The following is a 17145-nucleotide window of genomic DNA, read 5'->3' as shown; positions in this document are numbered from 1 at the left end:
TGGAGCGGGACACTCACGTCTTTACGGACTCTGGATCGTGAGATCTTGACACTCTGCGATCGTCTCAGTCCTTTCTGACTAACGGCCTCATCCTCAGAGAACGTCGGCTCAGTCTCTTCATCTGTCCTCTCATCCTGGTCATAATAGTACTCTGAAAAAACACAAACAAACACACACACACACACATCAGGAAGAGTGTAACACACACTTTTGATTTTTGTCCTGTCAATGTAAATATTTCAGAGACCATGTTTGGTTGCATTGCTGAGCATAGGTGATGAGAGTTTAACAAGCTGAAAGAAAAAGGATGAAACTGTTGTGGTGTAGCTGTAGATCCATTACAGTGTGAGAAACATTTACAAGCCACTGAAATTAATCATTAGTCAGTTAGTGAATTCAACTAAACAAACAGTTCTATACTTCTGATGTTTCTCTAGAGTTACTATCATTAGCTTATTTTCATTATCAATTAATCCCACTATTATATTCAGAATTTACTCTTTGGTTCATATAATGTCCGATAATAGTGAAAATAAAAATATTTTTCTGAAGTCTAAATTGGCATCTTCTAATATCTTGTTTTGTCCGACTAGGAAAGTCAGTTCTTGTACAGACGACAAAGGAAAGCAGCAAAACCAGTGGACTTTTGACTTTTGCTATTTCAGTTAATCATCTGTTTATAAGCTAATCCATTAATGGACTTATTGTTTCAGGTCTATGTGAGGGTTATAAATACTGTGAATATAGCACTATTTCTATTAACACAAAAAAACAACATATTATATTTAAGTAAAATATATATATGTGTCAGAATTCCAAATATGCAAAGTGCATGACAGTGCAAAGTGTTTTTATGACGTGGATACAGATTGTGAACAATATAAACTTCCACAGGACACACAACACTGGTGATTTGAGTGGAGGGACAGAATATGTTTATGTTCACATACAATCACTAAAGCTGATGGTGAAAAGATTACTTTTAAGAAGATTTGATATAAATTGCTCGTCCAAAACATAAACACCTTCTAGCACCTGCTGGCCAGGAACTGGTTGGCAGCACAGAGAGAGAAGAGAATAAATGTCCAGAAATGATTCATTTTAAAGATTTCATGAAAAATAAACAAATAAAAACAATAAACAATGTAATACATACACAATAAATAACAATAAATACTATAACACTGACAGTTAAACCAGTTAAAATCAGCTGCTTACAGCACATTTGATGTTTTCACCTATGCAGCAGTGAATGAACCTGACAGATGCTTGTTGTGCTGATGATTACAGACTCTGACGACAGGCTTGTGTTGATTGTGTTTTGGGGGGCAGTGTAGAAAGCTGGATTGATTTAAAGTGAGTGTGTAAGTGGCTGGTCCAGCAGAGGTCAGCAGATATTCAGCTGTTACTTCCCTGAGCGGCTCTCATCATAGAAACACAACAGTTAGAAAGGTAATACATAAACCAACACAAAAGGTTACATCCCTGTTTATCCAGAGTCATATAGAATATCAACCATTTGTGTGACATTTTGTCATAATTGCTGTGAGAATGGCTAATAAGTGTTTTGTGAGGTGTCACTGCCCTTGTTACAGAGATTCGTTCAGAAGGCCAAAACCGTGTTTTGTGAAGTAACCACAATCTTGACCTTTGACCACCAAAATCTAATCAGTTCATCCTTGAGTCCTAGTGAATGTTTGTGCCAAATTTGAAGAAGTTCTGTCAAGGTGTCACTTAGATATCGTGTCCATGAGAATGGGATGGATGGACGGACAACATGAAAACATATGCCTCCGGCTCTGGTTGTCAACGGCACGGAGGAATTAAAATATGGAATACTTGGATTTCATGTAAACACGCAACACCTTGTGTCATTTGAGTGACATCTAAGACTACACCACGGCTACTAGTGTTATTAAAGCCCAGTCTGCATTTGAAAAGCACAGTGTTTTCTGTTTGCTCTGGTTCTAATAATGATTGCTGATGTTGTCACATCTGGAGTCAGTAAGAGAAGAGAACACCTCCCATTCTCCAGTGTTGGACAATCTTTCCACCTTTCACCTCCCAGAGGAAAGAGGGTGGGATGAGACTTCAAACTCCAACTCAAGAACAAAAGCACCATCTGAACACTGTTTGTGTTGGCTGGATGCTAATTGCCACAACAGGACAAACACATGAAGGAGTTTAGTCCTGCTATTTAAACAGCCTTGAAGCCAGGCTGTTGAATGTCCCCAGCCTGCAGCTGCCAAGTGCTGTCTGAGGAGGACACCAATGCCTTACTCCTACATTCACACTCTAAAATAAAGAAGCACAGGGACAACATGTTACAGCAATGTTCCAGGGTTTCATTTTCACAAAGCTCATTAAACATTTTCTACCAGTCATTCCAGCCACTATCAACCTATTCTGTGGTAAAACTTTCCAATTTCCTGTCACGTATGGAGCCGAAGGCTTTATTAAACAGTTCTGGCCAGAGACTTTGGAATTTGGAAGTTCTTCTAGCAAAAGCACTGCCTCATACATAAAGGAGACGAGGTTTGGTATCTTTATTTTTTAGGATATAGTAAGGGGTACGTGATTTTTTTTTTCTTTTGACAGTTCCTGACATGGTCTCCAAAGTCATAAAATATATTCTGCTAATCTGCTCATGTTTTGTGAATTTGAATTGTTCCTACACCAGCAAATCCAGTGAGATCCCACCACATCTCATCTTATGTGGCCTTTAATGACAGATAAAACTAAGCTGCAGAAGACAGAAGAGTTTTGATGATAAAAACAGCAACAAGAAGCTTTGAAACATCGCTTTGGGCTCTGGGAACTTATTAATGCTCAATCTGCGATCTAATAACCCCTGTTAAATACTCGATTGATTCAAGTGTATTAAATGACGATGTGTAATGTCGGTCCAACATTATTTGTGTATCCTTAAAACCAACATTGTGTTCTACACTTTCTGCCTTCCCTGCTCTGTCTGTGGCTCTCAGCTCTAAAAGCACTGAGAATGTAAATCTTTAAAAACACCTCACAAATATATAGTTTCACTTTTTAAAAAGGCTCAGTAATTTTCTAAAACAGCTGCTCACTGTAGTTTTTAGACTACGTTCACATTGCTACGTTTCCATATTAATGTACTGTATGTACATACCTGAGCAATCATGTACACTGAGCACGTGCAAGCCGACGTAAACAGGAAGAAGATTTTCTACTCTGCAGCTGATTAGTTGCAAAAATACTCTGAACAAGGAATAGCAAAGACACCTTCAGTGTTAAAATGAAGACTGACAACACGGTCAGTAACACTTGTAATTCATCATCATGTTGTATTCAACACTGGTAGTCGTGGCCGATGAGAGCCAATCAGGAGTGACTGTGGGTGTCTACATCATCATCTCCAAACGTCTCTGTTTTCACCCGTCCAGACTACAACACAACCCCAGAGTCTTCAAACTAAAACGGGGCCCGCAGCCTTTCCAAAAGTCTGTTTTCTGTGCTCGAAAACACCGGAGTCGTGTGGACGGGAGGAGGAAACACAGCAAGAGAGATGCATTCTAAAACGATAACATAGTAGTTTGGACGTAGCTTAAGAAGTGTTACTCAAACAGGAGGAAATAGTGCATTTGTTGGGGACTATTTTTAGCAGTGGACTGATCTACATTTGCTACTGTAATGAGTATTTGGGGCAGCAGGACAGTGTTTGTAGGACTGAGTTGAAATAAACTAATGTGTGTTCATAAGCCAGTGCAACAGTCTGGCTCACTGATGTGTTTTTAACAGGGAACAATGGAGCTCTATGGCTCAGAGGAATCAGAGGATATTCATTGTTGGTTTGGCTCTGCACTTGGGATTTAATTAAAGGTCTAATTTCCCTGTCATGACACAGGAATTTACATTTAGACAACTCAACTAGTCTAAAAGCAAGAAAACAAATCAGAAAACAAAACTGAGCACAATTTAGTCTGCAGTAAAACAATGTCATACTGGTTTGCCAAATGTGGCTAACATTAGCTGTAGTGGCGCTAGCAGGACTATATTTCATAGTATGCACCAGAACCGCCTGTCTACTACCTTTGGGTTTCCCAAAAACGCACATATGCCTATTGAACAGGCGAGGGAGGGAGGGAGTGAGAGAGAGAGAGAATGATTCCTGTATTTTAGCGCTAAAGCAAAGACTAAACACCACAATAAAACTCGGATTAGCCTCCTACCACATGCATTTCAAAGACCAACCAACAGGCCTTAAAAACAACAACAGCAGCTAAATAACAGCCTACAATATACTCTTACATAATATGTTGAATATTCCCCAAGAAACATGCAGTAAAATCAACATTAAGCAGCAGATTCCCTCATTTCGCATCATCATCATGAGAACAGTTGCTTCACTAACTACTAAAGAAAGTAATTACAATATGCAGCAGCAAGACCAAACCAAGCTGCTACAATAAACAATTACAAGACACATGAGACAATAAAATGAAATAGTATTCTTGCCTGTTTGAAGTTCATTCTACGTCTGAACGTTAAATCAAACTCTTGCAGAACGGCCTCTGCATCAATTCCAATATCATGATGGATGTTCATCAGTGCTCCACATCAGCAGTGTCAACACTGGGCATTAAAGCCCAAGACTCATAACGTTAGTGAGTGGATGCAGCCACAAAATAAGACAGGATCTCCTGTTGCTACCATTTTTATTTTGAGATCCTAAAAAAACAAATGCAATCATTAAAAAATGTACGCACAGTGCATACAGGATTACAGCTGGCGGCACTTATTAGTTGTGCTAGCACCAGCTGCCCTCTCACTTCGCAGGCTAAGGCCGGGAACACACTGGATGCATGGCGTGGGCATGGCAGCTGAGGAACGTGTTGATTTGCGTTTAGAGATTCAGCCTCTCAACTATTTTTCAGCTTGCAGCGTGCATCTCCCGGCAGAAACAGACTGAGAAAAGAACTGTTGATGTCATATTGACATCATAGCAGCAAAATTACATCAGCCTGACACCTTCCACTATAGTTTCTATGTCTAGGCTGAATGTAAACATGACACAGACATGACAAAATATAAATATATTTTTTAACCATTTTAGCTGCTGTATGTGGTTTCTACCAAAAATAAATCAGAAATGAATTTGTAATGAAAAGAAATCCAACATTCTAGTAACCTGCAAACTCTATGTAAAGAGATAGAACTGCAGCAGAGACACAGCCGGTGTGAACACACACACGTGATTCTCAGCAGCAGTTCAGTAACGTCCGCCATGCCTGTGCTGGATGTGGTTACACTTTGCTTCAGTCAAGTGGTTGTATGCCAGTTTATTCTGACAGTCAGCATACAACCTTATTTTCATTTTCTAGATTAAAATCCTGCCAGCTGTAGCCTGTCCCACTCTCCACCCTGCTTGTCTACAACATCTGGGCACTAGGGCGGGAAGAGGGGGGCTGCTGTCTGCAGGGGCTGCAGCTCCAGCTAGTGGCAGGCAGCTGCGTAACATCTTAGATGCAGCAGCCAGTGCCATACATTAATAGAATATTAATAATTGTTTACTTGACTAATATTCTTTTGCTGACTAGCGAGGGCAGCAATGTTTGATTGTTCAGTCAACTAATGGCACAGATCCCTACTCTACACAGTGACACAATACAGAATATCAGCAGTTATCCTTTGAGTCACACAGTTTGTTTAAACAAACAATCACCTGTAGAAATCCATTGCTGCCTGAGAACAGAGGAGCTCCAATACGACCACTGCAGGGTATGTGATGTGAAAACTTCTCACAGCAGTGAGGAGCGTATGAAAGAGAGCATCTCTCTTCCCTTCATCTCTGTGTCTCTCTGCTGACTGGCTGAGCTGAATACATAATGCACTCTTCCCTCTCTCAGTATGCTAATGTTGTCTACCAGCCTTCCTTTCTTCAATCCATCCACCTCTTCTTCCAATTCACTCCTTCTCAATTCATCCCTTACATCTCCACTCTCCTGCTATACTCATCTGTCTTCCACTCCTACCCCCTACTCTCTCTCTCTCTCCATGCCTCACTGACTGGCTGTGTGTGAGAGAGTATGTGTATGAGTGTGAGATAGACAGAAAGAACAGAGAGTGTGTGTGTTTGACATTCCACTGGCATCGCACTGAACCTCATCTCATCTCCTCTGTCTGTGGGGAAGTCAACTCACTCACTCACTCACTCACTCACTCACTCACTCACTCACTCACTCACTCACTCACTCACTCCTTCAGAGTGCTTTCATTGTAATGTCTGCAAATTCAGTCTTATATACTTAAAAATAGACTTTAATGGACATGTGGTAAAATGTAAGTGAAGGATAAAACTGGTTAGCTGGTATCAGGTCCCACCAAGCAAGAAATGGATGATGGAGGGAAAGAAGGAAACAAAGACCAACAAAGAAACATAAAATGCTGAATGAAAAGTTGATGTTGTGTTGACGTGTTGTGGTTGTGTTGTGTCACATTATGTCTGTGAGTCGAGCCTGACCGAGTTATGACTCTGAGAAGAAGGAATGTGAGTTTTCAAGGTATGTTTGGGGTTTCCACACACTTTTATTTAGCCCCTTTCAAATTGGATAAAAAACCTACTAACACTTGCTAACATCTGGCTTTTGTCGTCAGTGTAAAAGGGTAAAATTGGTATTTATTCCGCAGCCATGAAGTCCTCCATCTCCATTCAGGCAGCGAAGTACTGACTGAAGTACTTGGTGCATGTCATTTCTTTGTTGTAAAGCACTTTGAGCTGCATTTTCATGTATGAAAGGTGCTACACCAAAAAAGTTATTTATTACAAAAAGTATTACTATTATTATTATTATTATTATTATTATTAAGTAATGATACATATAAAAATAAAATACAACTGCTGTAACAGAGTCACTGGCCTCCATGCTGCTTTCTACTGTTTACTAACCCCGTTATCCAGCATGACATTAGACATGACGCATGAACGTGGCAAACTCGTCCACTGGCAATGGGAAAATCAATCACCTTTGTTTCCCTGTGTTTAAAAAAAACATGCATTTATGTGTTAATTACTGAGCTTCTAACCAAGGGAGCCTGAGAGCTCCCCCACATCCACAAGTACAAGCTTACTGGTCATTCCTAAATCTAGCCTGAAGACTAGGGGTGACCTGACTCAGTGCCACAGGACTCTGGAACAACCTGCACGATGTTCTCAGGTCAGATATTTCCAGCTTTTGTACAGTTCAACATTTTTTATTGCTTTGATGGGTTGTCAGTAATAAACTTCATCCATTAAGGAAAACTGTGAAATGTGGTTGAAAGCTCCAAACAAAAGCTACTTCCAAGGTGACAAACAAGTTTTTGAAAGTGTTCTCTGAAACCATGTAATTAGTGATCAGACGCACTATCAATACTAACAAGAAAATATTTCTCTGGACTCAACAAGCAGTCATGAAAAAAGTCCAATATTTTATAAGCACATGCAGGCACATTAGTGTGTGTGTGTGTGTGTGTGTGTGTGTGTGTGTGTGTGTATACCTGATCCATCGGCAACATCACTGCTCTGAGATCTCCTCATGGCGGGGTTGGATGAATGGGAGCTGTACTGGTACAGTGGGTTTCCTCTGTCGTCCTGCTGGTTTATCTGTGTCAGGTCATGCATACTGAGGCTCCGAAGCTTCTCTGTGATGGCACCCTGACCCTGTCACGCACACACACACACAAACACACACCAATCAATATTATATCACTAGCAAACCGCAGTTCAAACACAATAGGACACAAACCAACAGAGTGATGAAGTGAGTGAGTGTTGAACACAACCTCAGACTTCTTCCCTTAACACCTACAGAGTGGCGAGTCCAGTGTTTCCCAATCAATCTCTAGAGGCCGTTTGGAGTGAGGTGGGATTTTTGTTGCAGTTGAAAAATCCCAACTATTGCTTATTTAAGACACAAGTACATGATTGTCAGTAAGTCTGTTTTGTTGTATGCGACCATCTTCAAATGTCTGGCCTACTACTATACAACTAAACTACTGAATCTGTTGGCCACATTTGATTGGATGCAGCTTGAAACCAAAGTAGAAGCATTTTGTGAGCTGTAAGGGATCATGACCAGAAGGCATCACAGACCTGGGCTGGGGCAATAATATAATATGGAGGATTAGTGCCACTGACATACACCAACCAGCCACAACACTAAACTGGTAACTGGTTTTAATGTTGTGGCTGATTGATGTATACATACAGTATACATTTACAGTACATCTCAACCAAATCCAGTTGCCCTCCATTCAACCCTTGTCGATTAACCACCCACCTGGATGACTAAGAATTCACAGACACCCTTCTAAGTCAAGTTTTCACTTTGTCACTATGGATTAATGAGTGTAGACTGGGGGGAATTAAATCTATAACATAATAAAGTGAAGGGGTCAGAATACTGAAGTCACTGCAAGTAAATGGTCTACATACTGTACTGTTTCACTTTCTATGACTGGTATACAGCTCTGATGTCTGTCACTTCCCTGTCAGTGACAGTCCTGCAGACACTTGGTGATATGACTGTGCCACAGTCAGAGAGAGTTTGGTACCAGCAGAGCATCATCGTCCACTCAGCTACTGGAACAGTTCACTGCGGCTGCCTTACAGAGCATTTCTACAAATTATAAAGTCCAGTTACACTGAACTTCTGTGTTTTGGCTCAGCTTTCCATCACAGCGGTCACACTACTGGAAAAGTGAATGCTGTCCTGCCATTGTTTTTTGTCAGGAAAATAATCAACAATATGTATGATACAGATTTGTAAGCATGATCTCAGTTGTAGAGAAATGTTCATTTACTTTACAAATGATTTAACCTGTTATAAACTGATAAAGCAGATCCATAAACCTCAAACAAAACTCAGCTTCTGTTGTCCTGCTACAGTGGACACACCTAAGTAGGAATTTAGGCTCTTTAGTCTTGTCACACAGCTTTTCTTTCAGTTCCACAACTGCAAAACTAACCATCTACAGTAAGACACAAAACTGTGGGGCAGAATTACTGTGATATGGCAGATGGATTGGTAGTGACTGGCTGGCAGATCATCAGGTGTGTGAACCAGATAAAAATGTAATTTTGCAACACTGATCTTTGAGGATGTCATCATTTAGAGATGTGCAGGGGAGAAAGACCTGTCTGGAAGTTTAAAGATAATAACATCAGACTATAACAACATGTACAGTGAAATACTGGAGTATTGAGACCAATTTGTAAAATATCATGGCTAATACTGTTAATCATTGGTATCAGATCAGCCAATTCAAAATTAATTAGTGAACAAGTTGTCCCTATAAAGCCTGACTGGTACACACCTAATAGTATAGGATGACTAAAATACACAAAAATGTCAAATATGATACACTGAGTTCATGTAAACTACTACAAATGGTATGATCATTATGGATATTACTGACAAGGAACCTTAATTCGACAATGATAAAGACGTCATCATGGACACAGTTCACAAAATGAGACCATCAACAGGACAAAGGGAGAGAAAAAAATAACTGAAGAGATTTTTGATCAAAAATAAAGGAAGTCAAAAAGAAACAGGAAGAATATGTTGAGTGTTATAATGAAATGAAAGTTTAAACAGAGGAGAAAAAAAACTTTACAGGAATATAAGGAATATAAATGAAGAATTGTGAGATTGTAAATCTTGGGTTGATTCTTTATTACTACTCTGAGAAGAAGGTGGAAATAACCACTTAAATGTATTATCAGCTACTAGCGCTGGTGAAAGAACAGAGATGGATGGGGGACATGGTCGAGTGATGCTGCTGTGAAATGGCAGAGAAACACTGTCAAACATGCAGCTTACACTGACTGGTTTTTACCTCCCAGAGCAGCCTGCTGACACACAGAAACCCTGAAGAAAGAAGGATGTCAGTACAGAGAGAGAGAGAGAGAGAGAGAGAGAGAAACAAAGTCACAAGAAGGTTAGCTAGAAAGCAAGCTGGGGCAGATCCAAACATCATCATTATCGTAACCAACAAAAATGAGAAACTATACAGAGTGGCTTTCAGTCTGTCTAAAGTCAGAGCACATGTCAGTTAGACACTTAGAGCAGAGGAAGTTCAGCAGAAGTGATACAGTTTCCCACTAATTACCTGTGGCCCTGATGCAATACACTTCTATACTCTGTTATCATCATTGGCAGGAGAACATTACTCTTACAAAAGTGCATTGCACTGGGAATCATCCTTAGGCATGATGCAGGCAAGTAGTCAGCAAGTGTGTAACTGCAGGAGAGGATATGCATGCATGCATCTGGTATGTTTTTGTTGGTATGACAATGTACCAATGAAGCTGTGGGAGTCTGAGTTAGATATACTGTACTCAGTTCAGTTTGGGAGTAAAGCCATGCATCTTAAAGACAGACTGGGGTTTAAGAACATGAACTTTCCATTACCACTTCTGACCACCTTTCAATACCAGTGGTGAACTCAAATACAAGCCCAATAACATTGCAGGACAGTGTTGTCTCTGCATTTTAGGTAGGCACAGGTGAAATATTGTATCCCATAAACACCCCAAAAAACTGGAGAACCTTGCTCCTAATGTGGGTAAATCCAAACTTACTTAAAAGGTAAGTTTTAAGAAAAGTGTCTAAAGAAAACATGAAAGTTGTGAAAATAATAATGGGATTTTTTTCAGGAGGGCAGCCTACTCACAAATGTTGCATGTCAATGTTATCTTGAATACACAACAAGACTTTTCAGAATATTCCTTGCTTGTGTTATCATGCTATATATACACATCTTGGAAACCTGTGGAGACCAAGGACTGTTTTTGGCAAAACGTATTTGAACTGGAGCATTTTGATTCAGACTCAGCTCTTGTTGACATGCTCTCTTCTGGGGTGTACTCCATCGGCTGTGGACATCACCAGACATGAGTTTCTGCACAGTTACCGCTCACAGACCAACAACAGCAACAGTTGAAGAAAGCAGTAAGAATAGAAATGTTCAAAACCCAGTCTGTTTCTTCACACCTGCGGAGACTTTATAGATGCAATTTAAAAGGGCCTCAGGCTACATGCACATCAATATGCATGAATGCTGCATGCATAATGAATCATCTATTGCATATACTGGCCTTGAGTGAGTCTCAGGAGTTTCTTATTTAATAAAAGCACATGCTAAAAAGGCTGATTACCTGAGATACATTTGTAAAACAAAACCACAGCACCACTCTCTGCTTCAATCTTTCAAAGTGCTCTCTGAAATGTTTGGTTTAGACTGTCAGGTAGATTCTTACCGAAACCCGGTATCAAACAAAACCCGCGGCTAAATTTTTAAAGACTAGAGTATCGATAAGCTTGGGCATTATCGGTTCTGCTTTCTGTACTTGAGAAATTAAGAAAATAAATTTCCTGTTTATTATTGCGACATAAAAGTTCTCTTGCGCATTCTATCTCACCAACTCTGTTTCTGATTAAGACATTCGTCTATGAATGATGCATTTTCACTGTTCCCAACCCAGAGGAGAGACCTCTCTCTCTCTCTCTCTCTGTGTGTGTGTGAGGGGCAGGGGCAGCTTTATGTCATACGCCAGAGCACAGTGCAGCACAGAGACACAGACTCTGCTCTTAGTGTCAATGGCAGAGAGAGCTAAACGTTTTTTAGTGTGGTTCAGTCTTTCGCATGTAAGAGCGGAAACATGAGTGATCTCTGGAAACATCCAGTGAAAGTCTGTTACACACTGACGGAAAAATGTACAGTTCACAGTTTTCGACCGACTAGCTTGCAGTTCATCCATCGTTGTGTCATGCGTGCTCTGTATGCTGTAGCCTGGAGCCACACACAGTAAATTAAATTATATAAACATGGGTTAATGATGAAAACTAACCAATAGCCATCTGATTGTTATGGGCACGTTCTTTGAGAAAATAAGCAATGTTAATTCTGTTCATCATTTGTTTTGTTTTTTTCTTACAAAATGACAAAAACAGACGGATTTTATGTGCAATAAAGCTGGTTTTATTTTCTAGGAAAGGTTAATCACATTGCAACTAAAAGATGAAATGCTTTTAAAGGATGTGTAATTGAACTGTGACCTTAAACTGTTGTGATAAAACACAGAGGGCAAGGAAAGAAGAGAGACACAGGAAAGACAAGGAGAGGCAACACAAATAAAGGGAGAGGGAAGACAGGAAAAAAAAAGAGTGTTCAGGCAGAGAAAATAAAAATAAAAAGAGAGACACCAAGGTGTGGTAGAGAGAGAGTATGAGACTACAATGTGTAACAGAGAGGTGTAGCTTTGAAGCAGTGATTAATAGCATGTTTAATGTAAGCAGAGACTGGAGGGGGTTTACCAGGCCCAGGCTCATGTTACTAAGCGCACATACATTACACTCAAGTTAGAGGTACAGCCAACTGTGTCTTAGTTCACACAGTCACACCCTTGGCATTAATCCTTCTGATCCACATCCCCTTTGTTCCAATATATACACAACCAAGTCATTCATTTTTTCAGTGTTTTTATTAGAGAAGAGTCTAAACAGAGGTTTTTTTATTGTCTAAAGTAGGAGCACAGAACACTGTGTGGCTTAACTTAAGGCCAACACAAACTAACTGAAGTAACAGTGGCTCAGTTATTTGATAGTGAGCCAGAGGACATTAGTCATTAAACAGAATAAATACAATTTCCTGTCTTGTGGCATTTTAGTTTTTCCTGAGACTTCTCAACGGCTCTGCTGACTCAAAGACTGAGGCTACATTCACACTGTATCTCTGTTATGATCGGGTTTTTGAAGTATCTTGTTCATGTGGATGCACATGCATGGTTTACTTGCTGCGTGGAGCGGCCGATCTAAGTCAGCATAAGCAGAACGTGCTGCTTTGTGAGCTGAAATTAAGCGTGAACCACTGAGTACTACTGCATCAAGGATACGAGTGCACATGAAGAATGAAATTCTGCTGAGACATACATCATCTGAAAATATATCAAATGTTGCATGCTCCCTCCTGATTCTCAGTCCTCTCTGTCATATTTTGTCCTGTTTAAAAAGATTATTACAAACTTTTTTCAACTTCTTCCACTGGCTTTATTAATTTTTTATTTTGCCGTTTTTTAAACCTTGCAACCAATTTGCTGTCACATGTGATCCTGATAGACAGTGTGAAGTTAGACAGTAAAGCTGGATCCAATTCAGACACTTTATTGTCATGAGCATGAAAATGTTGCAGAGACATGTGCAGAAAAATAAAAGCTGCCTCAGCCAACATAACGTTAGAAAGCCTTTTTCAGAACCTACGTTCCAAATCAAAAACAGCAACAGCAACATTAAATTTTTTTTCTTCAATAATAAAAAGATGTATTTTTTAGTGTGCAACAATTATTCAATTAATCAATCAGCAACTATTTTGATATTTGCTTAACTATGCAGGTAATTTTTCCAGAAAATAATTGCTGTTTTCAGTCTTCTGTTTTTTCTCTTTTATATGTCATTATACAACAGTTAGTTCCAACCAAGTAATTTGATTGGACGAGAGTCATTCCATGAGTGCTGATATAGAGTACAACAGCACTGGGACTTTCAACTACATGTATCACTCCGCTTCACAGGTGTTCTATTAACCGTTAATTAGCGTCACATTAACGGCTGTTAACTATCTTAGATTGTAACAAACTTTACAAAGATGAAAATATTTCCAGAAATTACATTTGAATTCGATGATGTCTGATCGTCAGGAGAGGATGAAGGAAGAAGTCTGGATACTTCAGCACACACCTGAGGTAACGTGTAGACAGAGTAGCAAGCGAGTGTGCACTGTGCAGGTCAGGAAAATGTTTATGTGTTGCTTAGCAACAGTCCAGTACCAGTTCAGTTGTGGAACTATTTGTGTTGGTATAGCCAAATATATGATAATAACAAATCATAATCTGTGGTTGCTTATCTAACCAATATGGTGCTCACAGAACTGTTGTATAAAAGCTGATGTTGTACTGAATATCAGCACAGCTGTGATTTGGTCATAGTTACGAGGCTGCAGACCCAAGACAATCACTCCCTCTCGTGTAATATTGCTTAAGTAAACTGAATATCTTTGGGCTTTGGACCTTTTGACATATGAAGACGTCATCTCGGATTCCAGAAAACAAGAAGTTTCACTGTTTTTTTGACACTTTATAGTCTAACAATTAATCTACGAAATAGTCAGCAGATTAAGCAATAATGAAATTGCAGCCCTGTTGTTTTTTTGCATCTTTCAGATTTCACTGAACATATAATAATAATAGTGACTCATGAAACCAGTATCATGTATCAAGCTAAACCATATCTATGTTAGGTGGCTTCAGCTGTTTGTGTGGACCTGACAACCCTATATTATTAATTCTGTTTAGTGGTGGATTCCCACTGCCTGGGATTAGTCCAGTGCAGTGAAGCCTGATTCAGGAGATCAGCGTGGATTATCTGATACACTCAGGTGTTCACACAATGCTGAATAACCAACTAAACACACTTCATGTACACTAACTCTGCAATGAGTGGGAGCTGAAGGTCAACACAGCCCTTTAGAGACACAAACACTGAGGATACATTTGCTTGAGCAGCGTTCCAGATACTGTATCATATTCAAGATGTTATTCAGGATTGGCTGCTGTGTTTAATGCGACGCCTGCATTAATTTACACACTAATGGCCCTATTTCTGTCCATGTTCTCTCAAGTGGAATCAGAACATTCTGTGGCAACAGGTTGAATTTGGCGAAACGATCTGCTGGATTACTGTGCAAAGCAGGTAGAGGGCGCTGTTGTATCTAAGCAAAGGAAGCTGAAGATTTCACAGCATCTCACAAAGGCAGATCCTGCTCAGTGAGGACGGGGAGAGGGGGAGGGAACAGGAAGCACTGGGACTTATGGGAGATGTCTCAATTTGATGAAATACTACAAGAGATGCAGTTCAAACTGCTTCAACCAAGCTGTTGTTGCTGTTTTTGGTCTACAAAAAGGTATCTTAAACCAACTGATAACATACAGCACATTACTGATGAAAATAATCAGTAAAAGCAGCACCTTTGAAAGAATATCAAACAGAATATTTAGTGCTGAGAGAAGCCAAAGACACTTGCCTTGACAGCTGCAGTGACAGCAGCGGTGGCTGCGATGCTCAGTCCCTGCTTTCCAAAGTTCACCATGGTTTCATAGCTTCTCTCTTTGGCCTGGACGATATACTCATCTATTTCCTGGAGGCAGACGATCAATAACACAACAGTGTGACTATAATAGTCTCAACAACAAATAATCCATGTACACAGACGAAGATGTGGATGGATGGATGGATGGATGGATGGTCTTACCCTCTCTCTGGAGGACAGCAGAGGGTGCAGACACTTTCTGTAAATGAGACTTGCTCCTCTGGTGTAGGGTGCTAGTAGCCAGATCACAAAGGCTATCTTCAGCTCGTAGTACAGGGGAAACCTGGAAATGTGCAGGCACACAGGGAGCATCCCAACATTAATGAGGGTTGATATTAACTTGTTAAGTCTTAGTCCTTTTCCACTACAGGAAGACATGTAACAAAACATGTAGGTACGGTTGGTGCTATTACACAGGGATGTTGTATGAATGGGCGGCTGCCATTGCTGGACTGCTGCGGAGAAACATGTATGTGTTCACACACCGGCTGTGTCTCTGCTGCGTCTCTGTTGCTGCTGCTCTGTCTCTCTACATAGTTTGCAGATTACTGGAATGTTGTATTTTTTTTCATTATTAATTAATTTCTTATCTAAATTTAGACAGTAAACGTTAGTAAAGTGTCACTGTCTCGACATGTGGCTGCTAAAATTGTTAAAAATATAAATTTATATTTTTTCATGTCAAATGTGTCAAATTCAGATTCAGCCTAGACATAGAAAACTATGGTTGAAGGTGTCAGTTTTGTGTAATGTTGCTGGTATGATGTCACTGTGACATCAACAGGTATTTTCTCTGTTTGTTTGCTGCAAAACGCATCACACGTGAAAAATACGCAGCCACGAGGCGTGAGACGCATGTCCCACGCAGGCAGTGTTCCTGGCCTGACCCAGATGCTGGAAGGTAGAGAGGTTAGACAGAGGCCGCCATGAGTAAAAGACATACGACAGCCTGCTGGACAAACAACATTTAAAGGATTTTCTAATTCTAAAAACATGTTTTCACTTTATCATTGTGCATAATGGGAGGAGGACTGATGGGCAAAATGTCAATTTTGTTCGATGGCAATTAAATCTACAATATAATATAATCTGAAAAACTTGAAGGGGTCTGAATAGCTTCTGAAGCCACTGTTTGCAGTGACTGGTTGTCATGTTTGTGTCACTAAATGGCTTCAGATTATCCCTCCCGCTAAGAGGATGTCTCAACATCCCCACACTTTAAATCTTTGCGTAGAGGTGATCAACATCAGCATATTGTTTGAGGTTCAGTTCACATAGAACGACATCCACCAGTGTTTGAGTGTGTGTGTATGACCGAGGTGTAAGGTGAGGTTATGGTTATGGTTAGGTGAGTGGTTGGGATGTGTTAACGTTGGCTTCAGGTTTACTGAAGGGGAGATTCTCCATCAATGTATATATGTGTATCTCTATGTCTATCATGTTGTCATGAGTATGAAAAATATTATCATTGCCACTTTTTCCATTGTGGTCCACTGATGTATGACATGTATCTGAAATATTACAGTTTGTAAAATACAGTGGAAACACACAAAAAACCCCATACCAAAGTGTAGGTTGGGAGAAGCTCCAGAAAAATATCTGTACACATTCATCCAGCTGCCATCCTCATTACTGCAAGTCCATTCTAATTACATTAGTTAACACTGAAATTTCAATTACCAACATATTTCATATAAACAAGTAAATTTCCATTCGTAATAGAAACAGCATACCACCCCCCCTACAAGTAGTCATCATCAAAACATAGAAAACACAAACAACAGGGCGGTTGAACTTTAGAAAATACTTAAAAGACACTGATATGAGACTGTGTGCATTTGTTTTTGTGTGAAACTCACCATGCCAGTGTAAGGTCAGTGATTGTCTCCACCACAGTGTAAAGGGCAAAAACAATCCAGTACATCATCCATCGCACCTAAACAGGGACGACAGTGAACCATGAAGCTAGACTGAGACATTTGT

At 39.9% G+C, this 17145-nt stretch overlaps 1 protein-coding gene across 1 annotated transcript in view; it reads right to left on the bottom strand.

The window, feature by feature from the left end:
* The window catches only part of reep3 (receptor accessory protein 3), a 40344-nt gene that overhangs the window by 3825 nt on the left and 19374 nt on the right, over positions 1 to 17145 (bottom strand). The window contains exons 3-7 of the mRNA XM_022766057.1: positions 17022 to 17098; positions 15325 to 15445; positions 15097 to 15210; positions 7513 to 7675; positions 18 to 151 (exon numbers count right to left, since the gene is read on the bottom strand). Coding sequence (XP_022621778.1) covers positions 18 to 151; positions 7513 to 7675; positions 15097 to 15210; positions 15325 to 15445; positions 17022 to 17098 — 609 coding nt within the window. The remainder of the gene's footprint in view (positions 1 to 17; positions 152 to 7512; positions 7676 to 15096; positions 15211 to 15324; positions 15446 to 17021; positions 17099 to 17145) is intronic.

Source organism: Seriola dumerili, unplaced genomic scaffold (assembly GCF_002260705.1).
Source record: "Seriola dumerili isolate Sdu_G_001 unplaced genomic scaffold, Sdu_1.0 BDQW01000807.1, whole genome shotgun sequence".
Taxonomy (NCBI): domain Eukaryota; kingdom Metazoa; phylum Chordata; class Actinopteri; order Carangiformes; family Carangidae; genus Seriola; species Seriola dumerili.
The sequence above is the reverse complement of the archived record's forward strand: the minus strand, read 5'-3'. Positions and strand labels throughout refer to the sequence as shown.